Below are 24,068 nucleotides of genomic sequence, written 5' to 3'. Positions count from 1 at the left end.
CAGTAAAGCATTTACTAGTTTGTAATGTTGCCTTTCCTTCTCACAACATTTAAAAGATATTTTGGTAGAGTGGATACCAAGCAATGAACTGTTTCAGGTGTTATTTTGTTTCATTCTTCCTGCAAATATTTTAAGGTATGCAACAGTACACATTCCAAGTTGTCTCATTTTTGCTTAAGAATTCTCCACACATTCTTTATTGGGGACAGATCAGGACTGCAGGCGCACCAGTCCAATACACATATCCTCTTTTTCCACAGACATGCCATTTGTGTGCAGCATTCAGTTTTGCATTGTCTTGTTGAAAAATGCATAGACGTCCCTGGCAAAGATCTTTTAAAGAGAGCATATGTTGCTCTAAGATCTCAGTGTCACAGAAGTTACCTTTGCCAAGGGCACTGACACAGCCCCATACTATGACAGACCCTGGCTTCTGGACTTGTTGCTGATTACAGTCTGAGTGGTCCTTTTTGTCATTGGTCCGGAGCCCAAGACCTGAAATACAGATTTGTACGACCACAATACACGTTTCCACTGTGTGATGGTTCATCCCAGATGTTTCCAAGCACAGTAAATTTGGCATTTGTGTGTCTCTGTATTGTCTCTGCATTTGTGTGTCTCTGTATTGTAGTGCTTGACAAAGGTTTGCCATCATTGTTGTGTGGCGGTTCTTGATGCAGTGTCTGAGGGATCAGAGATCATGAGTGTTTAGGTTAGGCTTGCACCTCTGCCCTTTATGCTCTGAAATTCCTCCAGATTTCTTGAATCGTTTAATGACATTATGCACTTTACTATCCATTTTCCATATTGTCCCAACAAACCTCCATTTTTCGTGTGGTTTCGGAATGTGCATATTAGCTGAGGACAGACGGACAATGTTTCTGTAATGCTTTCTTCATATACACTTGTTTAACTTATGTCAGCATTGGCTTGTTTTCCTACATACTTTCTGCATCTGCAATATGATACAATGCTTCATTTAATATATCCATATTTTTTTTACTTATCATAAAGTTAAAAAAATAGATTTGGTATTACAACACCAAATCAGAAAAAGTTGGGACGGCATGGAAAAAGCAAATGATAAAAACACAGAGTTTCTTACATTTACTTTGACTTTTATTTGATTGCAGACAGGATGAACCTGAGATATTTCATGTTTTATCTGCTCAACTTCATTTCATTTATTAATAAACATCTATTTTTGCATTTCAGGCCTACAACACATTACAAAAAAAGTTGGGACAGTAAAGCATTTACCACATTGTAATGTTGCCATTCCTTTTCACCACACTTAAAAGACGTTTTGTCACCGAGGATACCAAGTGATTTAGTGTTTCAGCTTTTATTTTGTCCTATTTTTCCTGCAAACACGTCTTAAGATGTGCAACAGTACGCGGTTGTCGTTGTCACATTTATCCTTACAAAATTCTCTATTGGAAACAAGTCAGGACTGCAGGCAGGCCAGTCCAGTACCCTCTTCTTCCACAGCCATGCCTTTGTAATGTGTGCAGCATGTGGTTTTGCATTGTCTTCTTGAAAAATGCATGGACGTCCCTGGAAAAGAGGACGTCTTGAAGGCAGCATATATTGCTCTAAGATCTCAATGTACTTTTCTGCGTTAATGCTGCCATCACAGAAGTGTTAATGACCTTTGCCATGGGCACTGACACAGCCCCATACCATGACAGACCCTGGCTTTTGGACTTGTTGCTGATAACAGTCTGGATGGTACTTTTCGTCTTTAGTCCGGAGCACACGGTGTCCATTTTTTCCAAAAAAGACCTGGAATGCTGATTCATCTGACCACAATACACGTTTTCACTGTGTGATGGTCCAGCCTAGATGCCTTCGAGCCCAGAGAAGTCAATGCCGCTTCTGGGCTTCTTTTTTGCACAGTAAAGTTGTAAGTGGCATTTGTGCATGTAACTCTGTATTGTAGTGCTTGACAAAAGTTTGCCAAAGTAATCCCTTGCCCATGTGGTTATATCTAGCTATTGTTGAGTGGTGGTTCTTGATGCAGTGCCGTCTGAGGGATCGAAGAAGCGTTCAGCTTAAGCTTGCACACTTGGCCTTTACGCACTGAAATTCCTCCTGATTCCTTGAATAGTTTAATGATATTATGCACTGTAGAGGGAGAAATATGCAAATCCCTTCCAATCTTTCTTTGAGGTTCACTGTTTTTACACATTTTAATAATTTTCTCACACATTTGTTGACAAACTGGAGATCCTCTGATCATCTTTGCTCATCAAAGACTCAGTCTTTCCTGGATGCTGTTTTTGTACCAAACCATGATTACAATCATATGTTGACATCACCTGTTTTGAATCACATAATTATTTAGTTTTTTCACCTCATTATTAGCCCTAAATTGCCCCTGTCCCAACTTTTTTGGAATGTGTTGCAGGTCTGAAATGCAGGAATAAAGGTATATTTATAAATGAAATAAAGTTGAGCAGACAAAACATGAAATATCTTGGGTTAAAACTGTCTGCAATCAAATAAAAGTCAAAGTAAATGTAAGGAACAGGCCGAGGGGACACAGAGGTGTCAGTTTCTCTTGACTGACAATGACCTTAGCCTCTAAAGCATTCATTCGCATAACATGGATTAGAGGGTGGGGTCTGCTTCAGAAAAAGGAGTCACGCTGCCACACAGACAATCTGCTCTTCCAGGTGGTTCTCCTGTGAGGAAATGCTGTGACACCAAGGTATTATGACTTCAGAAAAACAAAGGAGCTGACAAGTGTGGGAGGGAGAAACCGTGATACATAGAAGAACTTTCACTTAAAAAGAATTAATGCTTACAAGACGCAGGTGATTGTCAATCAAGAGAAACTGGCACATCAATCTGTGCCTCAGTGGCAGTTGTAATGGAGAAGGACACGACACTTAACTTGAGTCAGCTGCCAAAATATTTCAGCAGCTGCCATGTTACAGTTTTATTGTTACAATGGTCACTTTTACTTTTTAGACCTTGCAAAAAAAGCTATGTGAAAAGATACTAGACAGGTGACAATGTATTCTTCAAGTCTCAGAAACTGTAGTGGAAGCATGGACCACATCGACTGATGATAGAGAGCACTGTCTACTGGTCCAACATTTCTAATACAGTAGGTGTTTAATTGGTTTAAAATGTGGTGTGAAATGACAGTGCTGTGAAGTCTTTGCCACCTTTCTGTTTTATCTGTTTTTCCGTGTTGTTTTAGATCTTTAAACAATCTTTATATTAGACAAAGACACCTTTAGTGAACACTGAACATTAATGAGATCTACATTGATCAGCCATAACATTAAAACCTCCTCCTAGTTTCTACACTTACTGTCCATTTTATCAGCTCGACTTACCATGTAGAAGCGCTATGTAGTTGTACAATTACTGACTGTAGTCAGTTTCTCTGTATGCTTTGTTAGCCCCCTTTCATGCTGTTCTTCAATGGTCAGGACTCTCTCAGGACCACTGAAGAGTGGGTATTATTTGGGCGGTGGATCATTCTCGGCACTGCAGTGACACTGACATGGTGGTGGTGTGTTAGTGTGTGTTGTGCTGGTATGAGTGGATAAGACAGCAATGTTGATGGAGTTTTTAAACACCTCACTGTCACTGCTGGACTGAGAATAGTCCACCAACCAAAAATATCCAGCTAACAGCGCCCCGTGGACAGCATCCTGTGACCTCTGATGAAGGTCTAGAAGATGACCAACTCAAACAGCAGTAATGGATGAGCGATCGTCTCTGACTTTACATCTACATGGTGGACCAACTAGGTAGGAGTGTAGGACTAGGTAATAGAGTGGACAGTGAGTGGACACGGTACTTAAAAACTCCAGCAGCACTGCTGTGTCTGATCCACTCATACCAGCACAACACACACTAACACACCACCACCATGTCAGTGTCACTGCAGTGCTGAGAATGATCCACCACCCAAATAATACCTGCTCTGTGGTGGTCCTGTGGGGGTCCTGACCATTGAAGAACAGGGTGACATCAGGCTAAAAAAGTATGTAGAGAAATAGATGGACTAAAGTCAGTAATTGTAGAACTACGAAGTGCTTCAATATGGTCAGTGGAGCTGTTAAAATGGACAATGTGTGTAGAAACCAGGAGATGGTTTTAATGTGTTGGCTGATTGGTGTATTCTAAAACAATTGTTCAATTTTGGCTGACAAACAAATGAATTTTGTAAAAAGTAAACAAATTTGCAACACTCAACAACGTTGAGAGATGGGTTGAAATACGTCATGCAGACAAGATCTAATGGTCACTGTGACCAGTAGAGGTAGCTATTTCGTAGTGCAGTTTAAACAGTTTATCTGCATGATAACGTTACCTTAATTTTGGTAATTTTTACCAAAGGTATGATTTTGTGCATTTAGCATTTAATAAACCTACATTGGTAGAAAAACTCGTTTTCTGATTTTTAAAAAAATCAAATGAACTTGCCAATGCCACATATGCTAGCTCCTAGCTTTCACGTGAACCTGAAGATACATCTATCACCAGTGCAGTCATCTGTAGCTCTTTCTCTACACTGTCACAAGTCCTCACACCTTTTGTTGTACAATGCAATTATTCTGACACATGAGAAGTCAATAATCAATAACTTTAATATGGAGAAGTTCTTAGTTAATCCTTAGCTAAAGGTATTTGATTTTTGCAACCACACTTTATACAAAATTATAGATTTTATTTTTGTATACGTACAATATATACTCTGATCAGCCATAACATTAAAACCACCTCTTTGTTTCTACACTCACTGTCCATTTTATCAGCTCCACTTACCATACAGGAGCACTTTGTAGTTCCCCCACAGGACCACCACAGAGCAGGTATTAGGTGGTGGATCATTCTCAGCACTGACACTGACATGGTGGTGGGTGTTAGTGTGTGTTGTGCTGGTATGAGTGGATCAGACACAGCAGCGCTGCTGGAGTTTTTAAATGCCGTGTCCACTCACTGTCCACTCTGTTAGACACTCCTACCTAGTTGATCTACCTTGTAGATGTAAAGTCAGAGACAATCACTCATTTATTGCTGCTGTTTGAGTTGGTCATGTTCTAGACCTTCATCAGTGGTCACAGGACGCTGCCCACAGGGCGCTGTTGACTGGATATTTTTGGTTGGTGGACTATTCTCAGTCCAGTACTGACAGTGAGGTGTTTAAAAACTCCAGCAGTGCTGCTGTGTCTTATCCACTCATACCAGCACAACACACACTAACACACCACCACCATGTCAGTGTCACTGCAGTGCTGAGAATGATCCATCACCCAAATAATACCTGCTCTGTGATGGTCCTAGAAGAGTCCTGACCATTGAAGAACAGCATGAAAGGGGGCTAACAAGGCATGCAGAGAAACAGATGGACTACAGTCAGTAATTGTAGAACTACAAAGTACTTCTATATGGTAAGTGGAGCTGATAAAATGGACAGTGAGTGTAGAAACAAGGAGGTGGTTTTAATGTTATGGCTGATTGGTGTAGTAGTTCATTTTATTTTGCACTTGTTTTTTTGTAACATTTGATTTGAAAGCTGTTTTAAAATGATAAACTGTTTTCTTTATGCCTTCATTTTCTTCCTAATCTTATTACAATTGTGATTGATTTATTGACCTTATATAAACTAATGTCTTTCTGCTTTATTTCTAATCTTAGGCTACAGCCAAAGCAGTCTAGTTCAGTTCAGTTCAGCTTTATTGTCCCCGAAAGGAAATTTGTTTTGCAGCATGGCATACAACACAAAGTAAAAACACGACAAAAACACACACTGCTTAAACACATAATACAGCTTAAGTATATATAAAATTCTAATATAAATAGAGAAATAAGAAAAATTCATATTACAAATTTAATAACCCTATCGCTTTAGGTATAAAATAATTTTTCCATCTGTTATGTTTTACCGTTGGGAACCTGAATCTACGTCCAGAAGGAAGAAGCAGAAACTCACAGTTAAGTGGGTGGTCTGAACAACTCAAAATCAATCTCGCTTTCTGAATAGAGCGACAAATATATATATATCATTTAGGGGAGCTTGATCAACACCTATTATTTTACTTGCCGCCTTAATGATGTTGTTGAGAGAGTTTCTGTTCTGGACATTCAGGTTCCCAAACCAAGCAATCATAGAAAATGTTAAAACAGATTCAATAAATGACTTATAAATTAAACTCATGATCCTTCTGTCTACACCAAACATGCTTAATTTTCTTAAAAAATATAGTCTCTGCTGCCCTTTTTTACATATTATGCCAGTCTTCTCATTAAAAGTCAGCTTTTCATCAATAGTTATCCCCAGGTACTTATAACTCTCTACTCTCTAGAACCAGTGCTGCATGTGGGTGTGGGTGTGTGCAATATATAGATGAATCTAGATAGAAAAAAATGACAATATAACTACAAGCAGCTAAGTGCAAAAGACAATTAAAGACAAAAAAATTGGTTGGCTGTGTTTTATTGAAGTGCAGCTTTAGACAAGCAGTTCCAATCTGGTCACATCCTGACAAGCAACTGCTATAATACACACCAAACCAAGCATGTAATTGAAGGTGTGCTGCCATGTGCTCAGATTTATCACATGCATAAACACAAGCAAGCAAAATCACACACTTAACCCTCATGTCCTGATTACTGCTTAGAAATAATGTGTCTGGATCAAGCCATGTATTTTTTTACAGTACCAATGTAACTGTGATCATGATAAAATAATCCACAATTTATATTATATCGAACTCACTGATGATAAAAAGCTGTTCCCAAGCTCAGGAACCTTTCTGATAGAGTGGAAATAATAGATAGAACAAACAGAACATATACTAGCATTATCTTGGGGACTAAAACAAGTGTTCCAATCAGAGTTCATTTAGCAGTCTAACCTTTACTAGATTTAAATATTTCACTTCTTAGTAAAACTCTAAAAATTCTAGAATAATTTTATTATTCTATTTAAAAAATAATGTATTTGGAATTATTTGCATTTTTAGATTAATGACTTTTGTTCCATCTGTATGTCTACCTGCCTGCACCTGTAACAGTAAGTGATGCTGGCAGTGATGGATAGCAGAAGGATGAGTAAAGCAATGCACACAGCGATGGCCATGTTTCTCTTCTTTTCTTGTTCTGCTTGCTGTTGGTCCCACCATTCCAGATCACTAAACTCACACCGCTCGCCCATATAGCCTGGAACACAACTGTACACCACACAAATGTATTTATGTACATTAATTTGGGGATCAGTGGAAAATTATTCTGCAAAAATGATTGTCCAAATTCTGACTTAATATTTTATTGCATGTTTATCATGGTCATTTAAATGTATTATCTTTAGAAAATGTACACTAACAGCATTCTGCCCACAATATCAGTGAAACAGAAAGAACAGGAACAGTTCATCCGTAATTTATAAAAACGCTTATGAAGTGATGGTCTTTGCTATGACAATACTGCCACCTGCTGCAACATAATGGCATCACATAGACACAGAGAATAATAAGAGTAATTTACGCTTAGACTCCTGCCTGCTTCAAGTTAGTTGGCCTCACCATGTTTTTAGACTTAAGTAAGAAAACAACAACACAGGGAGAACATGCAAACTCCACACTGAAAGGCCTTTCTTGCTGCGAGGCGACAGCGCTACCCACTGCACCACCGTGCCACAATATTAATTATTTGTTGGCTTTAGCATGAAAGTAGGTAAGCTAATTTTATAACTAACTGTAATTGTTTTTGTTTTAGTAAGAGCAGCAGCTCCAAGATTAGCAGATATAGGAGTTTACAAGTAAACTATATTATTCGATATTTCTAAATAAACAGTGTGCAGCATTGTTTAAAAATAACAGCGTTAAAATAAATGCAAACTTAAAACTACAAAAATGAACACTAAAATGTTAATACACCATTTTTTTATAAATACGTAATTATCTAACCTAGTAGAAGGTTAAAATATCAGACTTCACAATACTTCTCCAATTATTTGTAATAACTTATTTACTGTTTACATGAATTTTCCTGGAGTAAAATACTTTTTTAAAAATTGAATACAGTTTATATTTTTAAAGCATGAAAAAATAATGTACATAAAATATTAACAAATTGATATTTAATCCTTAATGCTCTGAAATGTTTTTTTTTTCTTTTGATATAAACACAACAGTTACATAATTCTTTTCTGGGTTTCAGGTTGTTTTTTTGTTTTTTTTAATTAATATCTCTAAATAAAATTTTATTGTTACCTACATTTTCCCTACTAAGTCTAATCCTCTAAACTGTATTTAGTCATCGTCTTTTTAAATCAAGATTAATTTTGCACTATCACTTCAAAATCAAGTAATCTTAATCTTAATTTTGTTCATTGTGAGTATTCTACTTTAAGTTTACTCCTAAATGTAAGCCTCTGTCGTTATTTTTTACTACTATAAATGTAAGCTTGTAAATACATTTTTGCTTCAATAATAAGATTATTGTTTTCCAATATGGTTTATATTGTAACTATTTTCATTAGTTATTAGTAATGATTTTTTTTCCTACAATTTATTATTCGCTTCTAGATCACATGAAGTTATTTATTCACTAAATGTAAGCTTGTAAATTACAGTTTACATAAATCTTTATTGAAGAAATTGAAAATATATCTTGTTTAACTTTGTGGTGGATACATGTAAGTTTTACTGTTGTTAATTGTGATTACAGTACGCATAAATTACTATTATCATATGGAGTTTTTATTATTAGGTTGGTGTGTTTATAACTGAATCAAAATTTTGTTCTACGATGATGTTGAAAGCATATATATATATATATATATATACAGTATATATATACAGTGTATCACAAAAGTGAGTACACCCCTCACATTTCTGCAAATATTTTATTATATCTTTTCATGGGACAACACTATAGAAATAAAACTTGGATATAACTTAGAGTAGTCAGTGTACAACTTGTATAGCAGTGTAGATTTACTGTCTTCTGAAAATAACTCAACACACAGTATTATATTTAGTATAATATTTTGTGTGACCACCATTATTATCCAGCACTGCCTTAACCCTCCTGGGCATGGAATTCACCAGAGCTGCACAGGTTGCTACTGGAATCCTCTTCCACTCCTCCATGATGACATCACGGAGCTGGTGGATGTTAGACACCTTGAACTCCTCTACCTTCCACTTGAGGATGCGCCACAGGTGCTCAATTGGGTTTAGTCCATCACCTTTACCTTCAGCTTCCTCAGCAAGGCAGTTGTCATCTTGGAGGTTGTGTTTGGGGTCGTTATCCTGTTGGAAAACTGCCATGAGGCCCAGTTTTCGAAGAGAGGGGATCATGCTCTGTTTCAGAATGTCACAGTACATGTTGGAATTCATTGTCCCTCAATGAACTGCAGCTCCCCAGTGCCAGCAACACTCATGCAGCCCAAGACCATGATGCTACCACCACCATGCTTGACTGTAGGCAAGATACAGTTGTCTTGGTACTTCTCACCAGGGCGCCGCCACACATGCTGGACACCATCTGAGCCAAACAAGTTTATCTTGGTCTCGTCAGACCACAGGGCATTCCAGTAATCCATGTTCTTGGACTGCTTGTCTTCAGCAAACTGTTTGCGGGCTTTCTTGTGCGTCAGCTTCCTTCTGGGATGACGACCATGCAGACCGAGTTGATGCAGTGTGCGGCGTATGGTCTGAGCACTGACAGGCTGACCTCCCACGTCTTCAACCTCTGCAGCAATGCTGGCAGCACTCATGTGTCTATTTTTTAAAGCCAACCTCTGGATATGACGCCGAACACGTGGACTCAACTTCTTTGGTCGACCTTTGGTCGACCTACTTTGGTTCCGAGTGGAACCTGTCCTGGAAAACCGCTGTATGACCTTGGCCACCATGCTGTAGCTCAGTTTCAGGGTGTTAGCAATCTTCTTATAGCCCAGGCCATCTTTGTGGAGAGCAACAATTCTATTTCTCACATCCTCAGAGAGTTCTTTGCCATGAGGTGCCATGTTGAATATCCAGTGGCCAGTATGAGAGAATTGTACCCAAAACACCAAATTTAACAGCCCTGCTCCCCATTTACACCTGGGACCTTGACACATGACACCAGGGAGGGACAACGACACATTTGGGCACAATTTGGACATGTTCACTGTGGGGTGTACTCACTTATGTTGCCAGCTATTTAGACATTAATGGCTGTGTGTTGAGTTATTTTCAGAAGACAGTAAATCTACACTGCTATACAAGTTGTACACTGACTACTCTAAGTTATATACAAGTTTTATTTCTATAGTGTTGTCCCATGAAAAGATATAATGAAATATTTGCAGAAATGTGAGGGGTGTACTCACTTTTGTGATACACTGTATATATATATATATATATATATATATATATATATATATATATATATATATATATATATATATATATATATATATTTGTGTGTGTGTTTTATATAATTTTAGGTTTTTTATCAACTGGAAATCATTTTATGGATTTTCAATGTTACCATTGTGAAGTGTAAGCTTCTCTGTTCAATTCAAGAATTATCTTAAATATTTTTTGTTTAAATAAAGAAGTTTTCATGATTCAGATTTCATGTGATATTCTTCTTATGATTTGTGAACAATATGTTTTTATTGTTTTCCAGTCAACTGGACATAATCATGTGCCATTTTTTTGTTACTGTAACATCTTTACAGCTAAATTAAAGGTTTTAAATAAAATAGTTGTTCACTGAACAATAAGAGTACTTTGAAAGTAGGTGAGGTGATTTTCTTTTTGTTAATTCTATTTTTAAAAAAAGTTTTTTTTCCCAAATTTTTTTGTCATTGTACGGAGCCCCTTAGGGGTCACTAAGGAAAATAAATATGTGAAGACAAAATCCGTACCCTCGGTTTAGTAATCCGTACCCTCAGTTTAGTAAACCGTACCCTCGGTTTAGTAAACCGTACCCTCAGTTTAGTAATCCGTACCCTCAGTTTAGTAAACTGTACGCACGGATTTGTAAACTGTACTCTTAGTTTAAAGTCCGTCCGCAGTCACGCTAACTGCGCTACAAATTTTACTGCGCGCCTAAAACCCGTTTTACGGTAATACAGTTGCGAAACATTGAAGAGGATAAAGCATCTTTTTGCAGCTTAATATACTATATATTAGATATAATAACACACACACACACACACACATATATATATATATGTGTGTGTGTGTGTGTTATATCTAATATATAGTATATTAAGCTGCAAAAAGATGCTTTATCCTCTTCAATGCTTCGCAACTATATATATATATACATATATAGGCAACAAAAGACATACCATGGTAAAATTATGCAAATGTAAAATTTTAAAATTCCATTAAAACAAGTGGAATTGTTACAGACCAATTTGAAAGGTCTAAAATAAGCAAATCAAATTATTATGAAAGCACTCCACTTTTTTCTTTAAGAGCATTAACTCTTTTATTAATGGAATACATTTCAGACATATTTACTGTAGTAATCTGGGGTGATGGGATAGCAAACGTATTAAAAAGTGAAATCAATAACAATAAATAAACAATAAATAAATAAATCAATAAATAACACTAGTACTCATCTTGTGATTTTGAGACTATTTTACCCTAGGAATTTAGAATAATAGGGTTGCAAACCAACGTAAAGTAAAATGCAAATCAAATTATTATCAAATCACCCCATCAGACTCTTAAAGAATACTCCTACTTCTACTTACTGACTTTATGAGTCTCAGACATTTATACTGTACATTTCACTTTACGTTGGTTTGCAATCCTATTATTCTAAATTCCTAAGGTAAAATACTCTCAAATCACAAGCTAAGTACTCGTGTTATTTATGATTGTGGGGTGGCATTTGATAAGATTTTGATTTGACTTTTTAATAAGTTTGCTATCCCATCACCCCAGCTGTAAAAAGATGCTTTATTCTCTTCAATGCTTCGCAACTGTATTACCGTAAAACGGGGTGTGGGCGCACAGTAAAACTTGTAGCGCAGACAATCCGTGCGTACGGTTTACTAAACTGAGGGTACGGTTTACTAAACCGAGGGTACGGATTACTAAACCGAGGGTACGAATTACTAAACCGAGGGTACGGATTACTAAACCGAGGGTACGGATTACGCTCTTCATATATATTTTTTTCCTTGTGACCCCTAAGGGGCTCCGTATCATTGCCTTCTAGGTTTAAAGATAAACATATCACCAATATCCTTTTATTTGTACTGTAATGCCATTACTACATAAGTTCCTGCCTTTAAGCCACTACCATGTAAGTTTCTCATTTAAATCGAGACACATTGTTAATTTAGTATTTATTTTTGTATCATACAGGTACTAAAACTAAGTTATGGTAGTTTTAGATTTTCTGAGGTGTTTTTAGATTAGCTTGTATGTTTTCAGATTTGCTGGGGTGGATTTGCTGTTGTTGATTTTTTTTCCAGACAGATTAAAACTTTATTGGAGAGTGAGAACTCCCTTAAGAAATGTATTCTGAATAACTGATTGTGCATTTGTATGTGGGCACACTTACTTGCAGCCATAGGCCTCCACCTCAGGAAAGTAGAGGCATACACCATTAGAAAGACAGTATGAATCATGACTGGAAGGGCAGCTCTCCCCTCTATTTTCATGCTGCTGTAGAGTTGTAATATCGTACGGCTTTGGCGTGCTTGGCCTGGGGGGAGAGTTGTTTGACTCCTCTGCAGAAAAGAGAAGGAAGAGCAAGACATTTTTTAATTCTCTACCAAGAAAATTCTAAAGGTACTTGTGGGGAATTTTGGCTTAATGTGGGTAGGTACAAAGTCCAAAGCAAACAGTAACCCTTCAATATATGACCAAAAGTATGTGGACACCATTGAGTTTCAGGTCTTTTAATGGAATTTAATGGAAGAAACTTCAGTGCTCTGCATAGAGCCCTGGCCCCACTGAATATCTTGCTGTAATGAATTTAATTCAATTGCGAGTTGATTTACAAATTCCCACAGACACACACCAAAATCTTGTGGAAAGAGTGGAGGATGGTATATCTACAAAGGATTGGCCAGCTCCATATTACTACCTATGTTTTTGTCCAGTAAGCTAACGGTCAGGTGTCCACATACCTTTGACCATATAGTGCTTATCTAAAACATTTTTTGGAAGATTTGCATTCTTTGTTAAAAATGAATGCATTGTAGAAACCTGTGTGCTTTAGAAACTCACAAATACTGTATTTCTGTAATTATCTGTCTGCATAGTTATTAAAGTTATTTTTATTAAAATTTAAAAAAGAACAGTGTCTATAAAGTACAGTGGTGCCTTGTAACTCAACGTCCCCTAAACTCAAAATCTTTGAAACTCAACGCCCTTGTCGAGAAATTTGTACTCTTAAAATCAAAGTTTCTCTTAAACTCAACGCGTTCAGTTTGTTTGTTTTTTTAATTACTAATTTAATTTGTATTTGGAGTATTTGGTTCAGATAGTAAAAGTATTATTTACATTTTTTTACAAAGTTTAATTGTGATAACTAGGCTTAAAGTGTGTTGATGCATAATCAACTGCATATAAGGTTGGGGTATTCAACACCAGCTCAGACTGAAGAAGTCATTCGGATTGAGTGACGAAACGTATCTCTACAACAAACTTGTGTCCAGATTAACTGATTCAACTTTGTGGATAGGCTTAAAGTGGTCTGGAGGTTACCTTGTTGGAACATTAAAAGGAATAGAGCAGAAGGCCGGAGGAATAACTTTACTCCCTTTTTCTCCTTTATTGCACACAGGTTATTAAACATGCACACTGTTCCATAAAGATCCTTCACCGGAGATATCGCACTCAACTACTTACAAAAAAAACTAAACCAAAATAAATAAAATGCAGTATCACAACTGTCACTTTAGTTACTGTTCCTAGACTAATCTCATTAAAATTCATTAAAATTCACAATTACAATTTTGTGAAAAGCTCTTGCTAAAGAAGAAAGGCTGTTATGACTACAATTTGGTATAGAATGTTTAACAAGATCATACTTAACTGTCATACATAGTGCATTTGACTTTGTAGTGTTTTTACCTAACACAGAAAAACCTAATTTTCCAAATCCAAAACAAGGCCACACCCAGACCAGACATTCTTTTGCGTTTGATGTAATTTTTATGCATGCCAATTTTATGTGCTTATTTACAGTTGTTATCATTATGCCACACCCAGGTTTCTGTGGGACAGGGATGAAGAAGAACGGCTGATGATGTAAGGGCAAAATGGCGAGACTTCACCAGCGTAACAAAAAGGAAGGCTGCATCTCTAAGAAGAGAACAAAACAGGACTGGTGGTGGGAGAAGCAGTCTGCCACCTCTTACTCCTGAGGAGGAGAAAGTTTTGGGCCCAGAAGTGCTAAAGGGAGTCCCAGGGGGTATAGATGTCTGTGGCATACACACCTCCCAGACTTCAACCCTCCATCCAACTCCTCCAGGCCCATCAACATCTGGCTCCCTGCCGTGTGATCCCCAGGGCCCTTCAACATCGGGGACTCCTACACCAAGGCCCTCCACATCTGCCATGCCTCCACAGGGACCCTCAACATTGGGCACTCAGTTTTTCAGGGCTGTGCGGTCCCCACAGCGGCCTTCACGCACCACAACCCACCAGCGCAGAACCATCCGCTGCCAGTGCAGTAAAAAGCTCCTCAGATCTGAGGCAAAAAATATCTCTTCTGAGGGGCACCAGGAAGGAACTGGCAGCCCTGAAGGAACAAAATGAAAGACATCATGGGAAGATGATGGCCTACAGGAAGGAGAAACTGGCCCAGTGTGTCACAAGGTATCCCCCCACCTCTGTTGATATTGCCAACATATAAATATTGCATTATTAATATATGTTACTATTGCATTATATAATATATACAACTGCTGCCAATAACAAATCCATCAGGATACATATGCCCACCAATGACTGCCTATTAATTAACAAGTATTTCCTGTTTCTTATAAATGTTGCAACAACATGTGAGGCCCTTAGCACAATGGCAGCGTTACAATGCATTATTGCATTAAACCGTCGTCACAGGCATAGTGAGGTGGTATATATGAATGCATTTATACGCACCACCTTTAACACCCTCCAGGTCTTTTCGGATGAGGCAATCATCCGAAAATATTGCCTCTTTTGGGAAGAGTTGCTTCATTTTGTTCACCCTCACCTGGTGAGGGCCACTAAGCGCAACTACGCACTAAGTCCAGCTGTGCAGCTTTTGGCTGCACTGCGTTTTTACGCCTCAGGCAGTTTTTATGAGGTGTTGGGAGATGGCCTAGGTCTTAGCAAGGCATCCTGTAACTTGAGTGCTGTTATAGCTTAGTGAAAGTTTGACCTTTCCAAACACACCAGAGGACATCGCCAGAGTCAACCAAGGCTTCCACACCATTGCTGACGTTTCCCGGGTCATGGGCTCATTCCAATTGCACGCCCTTACCACAATGAGCCAGCATACTTCTGCCATAAAGGTTACCCTGCCCTGAATGTCCAGGTGGTCTGTGACTATCAGGGTGTTTTCACAGACATTGTTGCGAAGTGGCCAGGGAGCACCCACGACAGCTTCATCTGGGCCAACTCTGCTCTCTGCCAGGTGGCAGAAGGTGGTGGCTTTGAGGGCTGCTGGCACTTAGGAGACAGTGGCTATCCTTTACGCCCCTACCTACTGACATCTATAGAGACAGCCAACACTGGGGCAGAAGAAGGATACAACAGCACTCGCACCACAACTCGCGCCGTAGTGGAGAGGGCCATAGGGATGTGGAAGCAGCGTTTCCGGTGTCTGAGCAAGTCTGGTGGTGGCCTGCAACTGGACCCCACAAAATGCTGTGCTGCCCTTAAAGCAAATGTGCAGCTGCCAGAAAATGAGGACTTTGTAAACAATGCTGATGATGATAACCATGTACAACATAATGCAATGCACCCTGCAGGCCAGGAAACATGTCTTCAATTAATAGAAGATATGTTTGGCACATAACCCCTACCTACTCACACACCCTTTTTTTTGTAAACCACAGCTTTTTCAGTGCATAAAGGCCAAAGGCGCAAGCTCAAGCTAAACGCCTGTGATCTTCGATCCCTCAGAGGGCACTGCATCAAGAACCACCACTCAACAATAGCTGATATAATCACATGGGCAAGGGATTACTTTGGCAAACCTTTGTCAAGCATTACAATACAGATTTACGTGCACAAATGCCTCTAAAAACTTTACTGTGCAAAAAAGAAGCCTTGTCCAGAAGCGGCGTCGACTTCTCGGGGCTTGGACCATCACACAGTGGAAACGTGTATTGTGGTCAGATGAATCAGCATTCCAGGTCTTTTTTGGAAAAATGGACGCCGTGTGCTCCAGACCAAAGACGAAATGGACCATCCAGACTGTTATCAGCAACAAGTCCAAAAGCCAGAATCTCTCATGGTATGGGGCTGTGTCAGTGCCCTTGGTAAAGGTAATTTACACTTCTGTGATGGCAGGATTAATGCAGAAAAGTACATTAAGATCTTAGAGCAACATATGCTGCCTTCAAAATGTCATCTTTTCCAGGGACGTCCATGCATTTTTCAACAAGACAATGCAAAAGCACATGCTGCACACATTACAAAGACATGGCTGCAAAAGAAGAGGGTACGGGTACTGGACCGGCCTGCTTGCAGTTCTGACCTGTCCCCAATAGAGAATTTTGAAAGGAAAAATGCGATCAATGGAACAATGACTGTACTGTTGCACATCTTAAGATGTGTTTGCAGGAAGAATGAGACAAAATAAAAGCTGAAACACTAAATCACTTTCTATCCTTTTTTTTATGATTTGCTTTTTTCCATGCTGTCCAAACTTTTTCTGATTTGGGGTTGTAGAATAACAACACTTTAAAGTATTCAGTTCCATAATTTAGTACTTCGTAGAGCCATCTTTTGCTTTAATTACAGCCATCTGTGTGTTTGGAAAGTTCCAAACCAGCGTTGCACACCACGATTGGGGAATATTTCCTTGTTCGAGATCAATCAAATTTCGTAGTAGCAGGCAATGTACCATTCATAGTCCATTTATAGATTTTCTGTCATATTCCTGTCAAGGATTTCACTTGGCCACTAAAAGACATTTACCTTCCTGTCCTTAAGCCACTGCTTTTTTGGCAGTCAGTTTAGGGTTGTTGTCGTGCTGAAAGGCAAACCTCCTGCCCATCATCAGCTGTCTAGCAAAGGGCTGCATGTTTTCCACAAGAATTAGAATTTACTTGGCAGCATCCATGTTCCATCTTAACCAACTGCCCAGTTCCTATAGAAGAGATCCCCATAGAAAATAATGCTGGTGTGTGTACCTGGTTTACAGACATCTCAAGTCTCCCGGAAGTTCCCAGGAGTCTCCCGCATATACATAGCAGCTCCCTGATGCCCGCAAATCAGATAAAATCTCCCGGAATCTAGAACGAGCGGCCAAGAACGCACACACACACACGCACGCAGGCGACACAGACTTTATTCCCCAATCGCGTATTAAATCCGTTATCTGATATACAGTCTAGCGCATTGTGTAGGGAACATAAATCGTCTAATATACTGTCTAGTGCACTATGTAGGGAACAGAAATCCGTTATCTGATATACAATTTAGTGCACTATGTAGGGAACATAAATCCGTTATCTGATATACAATTTAGTGCACTATGTAGGGAACATAATTAATTATGTAATACACTATCTAGTGCACTATGTAAGGAACACAAATCATCATCTAGTTATACTTTCTAGTGCACTATGTAGTGAACATGAATGCGTTATCTAATACACTATCTAGTGCACTATGAAGGGAACATAAATTCGTGATCTGATATACAATCTAGTGCACTGTGTAGAGAACATAAACCAATTGTCTAATTCACTATTTAGTGCACTACGTAGGGAACATAAATTCATTTCTAAAATACTATCTAGTGTACTATGTAGGGAACATAAATCCGTTATCTGATATACAATTTAGTGCACTATGTAGGGAACCTTAATCCGTTAACTAATACGCTACCTAAAGCATTATGTAAGAAACATAAGTCTATTATCTAGTACACTATCTAGTGCACTAAGTAAGGAACATAAATTATTTTCTAATATACAATCTATTGCACTATGTAGGTAACATAAATCTATTATCTTTCACACTCTCTAGTGCACTATGTAGTACACATTAATGTGTTTGTGATGCGAACAGTTAGCTTAGTAGCTCAGTTAGCAGCTCCTAAAAGTTCTGTTATCACCCATATCCTTTGGTGTGTGCGAGAGTTTTTTTTTTAGCTATTTTTTTTTTTTGGGGGGGGGGGGGGGGGCTTGGGGGGTCGAGGTCCGGGTCCAGGGGTAACCTCCCCGAAATGAGTTTTTGCAACTTGGGATGTCTGGGTTTATTGAGAGGATGCACTATAACAAGTGAAGCTGGTTAAATAGTGTCAATACTGAGTCGTTCAGCATCGCTTCCTATCCTTTTGTCTATCCAGTAAATCTGATTATCATCCCAATTACTGAACCACAGAGAGTCCTCAAACACTGCTACATCAAATGGATGTCATACACACACACACACACACACACACACACAAACACAGTTATATTGTTTATTGTTGGTTGTTGGATTATTATATTTACACTGATATTGTCACTTTATTAGTTGTATAACCTTAAGACCATATTTATTGTGAATTGATCTGTAAAAATTATGCTGATATTTATGCTGACATCATATAGAAATGCAGTTTGTAAGTTTTCTTATTCTGGTGTTGCATTCAAACTCCAAATGTTCATACTATTGCTCAGGCTTCTATAGATGTATATTTACATTTATATTTTCGGCATTTAGCGGGCGCTTTTATCCAAAGCTACTTACATTACAGTTACAGTATACAGTCTGAGCAATTGAGGGTTAAGGGCCTTGCTCAAGGGCCCAACAGCAGCAACCTGGCAGTTGTGAGGCTTGAACCAGCGACCTTCTGATTACTAGTCCAGTGCCTTAACCACTAGGCTACAGCTTGCCCATGTATATTTGTTATACATCTTTAGAAACATCTAAAGTACAGTAGTATCTCCAATGAGTAGCAGTCATGATAAATGTAAATTTTTTCCCCCAATTTTTCTCCCCCTCCCAATCTAGTCATGTCCAATTACCCTGATTGCGTCCTCTATACTGATTCGACCCTTCATCGCTGACTGAGGACGCCTCTCAACTGACATATGCCCCCACCAGCATGTACAGTCAGTACAGACTGCATTTTTCACTTGCACGAGTCAAGTTCATACACTGACGGGCACTGTGTACGGAGGGCCACACCCCCATCAGCATTATTTCTTAGCCTTGTGCAGGCGCCATCAGTCAGCCAGCAGGGGCCGCAGTTGCACCAGTTATGAGGACCTATGATCTGGCTTTTTACCCCATGAACAACAGCCAATCGTTGTTCATGCAGCCGCCCAGTCAAAAGGCAGAGCTGAGATTCGATACAATGTATTCGAAACCCCAACTCTGGTGTGCTAGCGTATTTTTTACCACTGCGCCACCTGAGCGGCCACAATGTACGTGTTTGTTTAAAAACTCCACACATAACGTCTTAGGTCTTGGGAACTCAATAACGACCCTTTTCTTGCTTCATCCTCAATGTGTTATATAAACACCATTCAAAGATACGTTTAAGATGTGTTGCAACTATGGTAAAAATTAAGTAGCTGTCACAAAAGATAAAGGAGCAAATAGTTTCATTGCACTAATAGGCAATGGGTATTAAAAGATTTAAAAAATCTTGAATATTCCTAGAGATACCATTGGCGGTATTGTCAGAAGGTTTAAAACTTCTGGTGCAGCAGCAAAGACATCAGTCCAACAACGTAAAACCCCAGTATTACAGGGTGATCTTATGAAGGCAGGGACAAATGTGTCAGTGGCATCCATAAGATCATCATTTACCAACCAAGTATGTTTGGACTCCACGACGCATGTTGCTCTTGATCAAGAAGCATAGGATGCTTTGACTGAAACATGCCAAAAGAATTTAGTTAGTTAGGCATTAGAGTTTTTGAACACCATTCTCTTCAGTAATGAATTAAAACTGGAACTCTGTGGTCATATGGCATAGTGTCTTTTTCTGGCACAAGAAAGAAAAGCTTATTACCCTTACCGATTTGACCCAGTGGCGAAACCTACAGCAGGTTATTGTCGCTGAACCGCTGGATGTCTAAATGGTGCTCAGAAAACAGCATTGATTTTGTAGATAACTGGTCCACCTTTGAGGGAAGGCCTGGTCTTTTGAAGCGGGATGGTGTCCACCCCACGTGGGATGGTGCTGCTCGCATTTCTTGCAGCATAGGTGACAGACTTTACCACCGCGTTAGTGTAGCGGCAGATAGTGTTAAATGACTATCCAGAGCCAAGACCAGGCAGCAGACAAACAGGCCTAACCGACTGTCTGCGAGTCGCCATCGGACGTCACCCGGAATCCTTAGGTCACAAACCATTGAGACTGTGTCTGTTTACCGTGGCAGGTGTAAGCCAAAACAAAATCAAAAAGTATGTCATAATAACTTAATTAAAATTAATCTAAATGAGCATCATGAAAACCCTAGTAAGGCTAAACTAAAGTTAGGACTTCTAAACATCAGGTCACTTGCATGCAAAACAGTAATTGCAAATGAAATAATTACAGATAATTGTCTTAGTGCACTTTGTTTAACTGAGACCTGGGCTAGACCTGATGAGTATCTAAGTTTAAATGAAGCATCTCCTCCGGGTTACAGTTATGAACATAAGCCACGTCTTAGCGGTCGTGGTGGAGGAATAGCCACAATTTATGATAAAGACATACTGTAGGTCTTACTGTAAAACCATCTCCCATAACAAACTCGTTTAAAGTTCTTATCTCTGACATAACCAATACATTTTCATCTGATAAAACTAGTATGTTTAAGCTGGTTACTGTTTATCGACACCCTGGTCCTTACTCAGAATTTCATAACGAATTTGCAGATTTTCTTTCTAAATTAGTCTTATCAACTAAGAAAGCTTTAATTGTTGGTGACTTTAATATTCATTATGAGGATAAGTGTAATCCACTCAAAATTGTGTTTGATTCTATTTTAGAATCCTTAGGCATCACCCAGAATGTAACAGGACCCACTCACCGCTGTAAACATACCTTAGATTTAATACTTACTTATGGTATAAACATAGACAACCTGGAAATTGTACCACAGAATGACTTAATTTCTGATCACTCCCTACTAATTTATGAAGTGTCCCTGTCCAATAATATACAGCAACCACATCGTTTTAAATGTAAGCACACTATTACATCTGCAACTGCAGCAGCGTTCATAAACTGCCTACCAGAATTACCAAATATATCAGCATCAGAACCTAAAGAACTAGATCAGGCAACTCAAAACCTAGAGACCGTACTGCGCACAACCTTAGATAACGTAGCCCCACTCAAAACTAAACTGATTAGGGAGAAAAAACTTGCTCCATGGTACAATGACCACACATGCGCACTTAAACAAGCAGCACGGAAATTAGAACGCAAGTGGCGTCACACTACACTGGAGGTGTATAAGATTGCTTGGAAAGATGCTCTAACTGAGTATAAACATGCACTTATAAAAGCTAAATCTTTATATTATTCGTCCCTAATAGAGAAAAATAAAAACAATCCTAGATTCCTTTTTGAGACAGTGTCCAAATTAACTAAAAACGTCAATGAAACTGAATCTAATATACCGCCTGACTGTACCAGCGATGATTTTTTTAAATTCTTTAATGACAAGATAGAAAAAATACGACTTCAGAGTCAAAGTGTGTCACTTGCCAATGTTAAGTATGGACTCACTCCGAGCAGCATTGGTGATAATAGTAACGAGTTAATCCAACTAAATTCCTTTAATCCAATCTCCCAAAATGAACTAACTGTGTTGATTAAATCATCTAAGTCATCATCGTGTATACTCGATCCTGTTCCAACTCGTTTACTTAAAGATTTACTCCCAGCTATTGTAGAGCCCCTGCTTACATTAATCAATGCATCCCTTAGCCTTGGGTATGTACCTAAATTGTTTAAAAGTGCCGTTATTAAACCCCTGATTAAAAAACCTAATCTTGATCCACATGTACTAGCTAATTATAGGCCAATTTCAAACCTTCCTTTTGTCTCTAAAATATTAGAAAAAGTCGTTTCCAAACAATTATGTTCTTATTTGAATGAAAATTGTATTCATGAAAAATTTCAATCAGGATTTAGACCCAACCATAGTACCGAAACCGCATTAATTAGAGCAGTTAATGAGTTGTTAATGTCTTCTGATAATGGATGTGTCTCTTTTCTTGTTCTATTAGATCTTAGCGCAGCGTTTTATACGGTCGATCATAACATTTTACTGGAGAGGCTAGAAAATACAGTAGGTGTTAAAGGACTCGCACTCTCTTGGTTTCAATCATATCTGACTGACCGCTCGCAATTTGTTTATGTAAATTATAAATGCTCGGAAACTTCAAAAGTAAAGTGTGGTGTTCCACAGGGGTCGGTACTTGGACCGCTATTATTTACACTCTATATGCTTCCACTAGGTGAAATTATTCATAAACATGGCATAAAATTTCACTGCTATGCAGATGACACACAGCTGTATATATCAGCCAAACCAAATGATACTGACACAATCAGTAAGATAGAAGATTGTGTAAACGACATAAAAAACTGGATGTCGTGTAATTTTCTTTTACTTAATTCAGATAAAACTGAGGTTTTACTTGTTGGCTCTAAAGCTGCAAGAGACAAGTTGTCTAACCTGGTGCTAAACCTAAACACTTTCTCTGTTACTCCCAGCCCAGATGTAAAAAACTTGGGTGTCACAATAGATTCAGATCTTTCCTTTGATACACACATTAATAATGTTACTAGAGTTGCTTTCTATCATTTGCGTAATATCTCTAAAATAAGAAATATACTATCTGTTAATGACGCTGAAAAACTGATCCATGCATTTATAACTTCTCGGTTAGATTATTGTAATGCTCTTCTAACTGGATGCTCTGGTAGATCCTTAAACAAACTCCAGTTAGTTCAAAATGCAGCAGCTCGAGTGCTAACTAGAACTAAAAAATTTGATCATATCAGTCCTGTTCTATCATCTCTACACTGGCTGCCAGTTAAATTCCGCATTGATTACAAAATACTTTTACTAACCTATAAAGCGCTACATGGTCTGGCTCCACAGTATCTGAGTGAACTTATTAATCACTACAGCCCAGCGCGTCCACTTCGTTCACAAGATGCAGGGTTACTTATAGTTCCTAAAATTAAAAAGACCACAGCTGGTGGAAGAGCATTTTCTTACAAAGCTCCACAACTTTGGAATAATCTTCCTGCCTCTATTCGGGATTCGGACACAGTCTCAATGTTTAAGTCTAGACTGAAAACATATTTATTTTCTCAGGCTTTTGATTAATATAGACAAAGGCGCAGAGCTTGGGGGTTCTTGGTCATAGAAACTTGTGGTGATCAGGGATGTTGGGTTGCTGTCGTTCTGCCTCTCTTGTCTGATCACTCCGCTTTGGGTAGGAGAGGTGGGCGCTGATGTCCTGTGAAAGCCTTCATGACCTTGTTACCTGCTTGCTCTCCCTTTTAGTTATGCTGTAATAATTAGGGCTGCCGGAGTCTAAACTCTCTGTAAAACTGTTTTACTCAACTAGCATTGTACATTATTAACTACATTCTTTTTTGTTTTACTCCAAAGGAATTCTGATGGAAACCTGTTTACCTGCCGAGGTTAAGGATTAAAGTCGAGACTGCCGTGACAACTATGCTGTTCCTGCCGGATGTGACGGGTCTGGAGTAATTGCACCAAGAATGACAAGAAATCACTACAGACTTTATTGAAGACTAGAGCAAAGAACAACTCTATTATTATTCATCTATTTATCTATTTATTATTACCAGTTATAACTTTTAGATAATTTAATTCTGTGTTTGTATGCTCTTTGTAAATCCTATTTATTTAAAGTATCCTCCAGGCCACCCAA

General features: G+C 38.6%; 1 protein-coding gene across 1 annotated transcript in view; it reads right to left on the bottom strand.

The window, feature by feature from the left end:
• Window positions 1-708: 708 nt before the first annotated feature.
• The window catches only part of egf (epidermal growth factor), a 56,561-nt gene continuing 33,201 nt past the window's right edge, over window positions 709-24,068 (bottom strand). The window contains 3 exon segments of the mRNA XM_063000978.1: window positions 709-955; window positions 7,035-7,199; window positions 12,553-12,721. Of these exon segments, the coding sequence (XP_062857048.1) occupies window positions 709-955; window positions 7,035-7,199; window positions 12,553-12,721 (581 nt within the window).

Source organism: Trichomycterus rosablanca, chromosome 8, assembly GCF_030014385.1.
Source record: "Trichomycterus rosablanca isolate fTriRos1 chromosome 8, fTriRos1.hap1, whole genome shotgun sequence".
NCBI classification, from domain to species: domain Eukaryota; kingdom Metazoa; phylum Chordata; class Actinopteri; order Siluriformes; family Trichomycteridae; genus Trichomycterus; species Trichomycterus rosablanca.
Note: the sequence above shows the minus strand (reverse complement) of the source record. Positions and strands in the feature narration are given on the sequence as shown.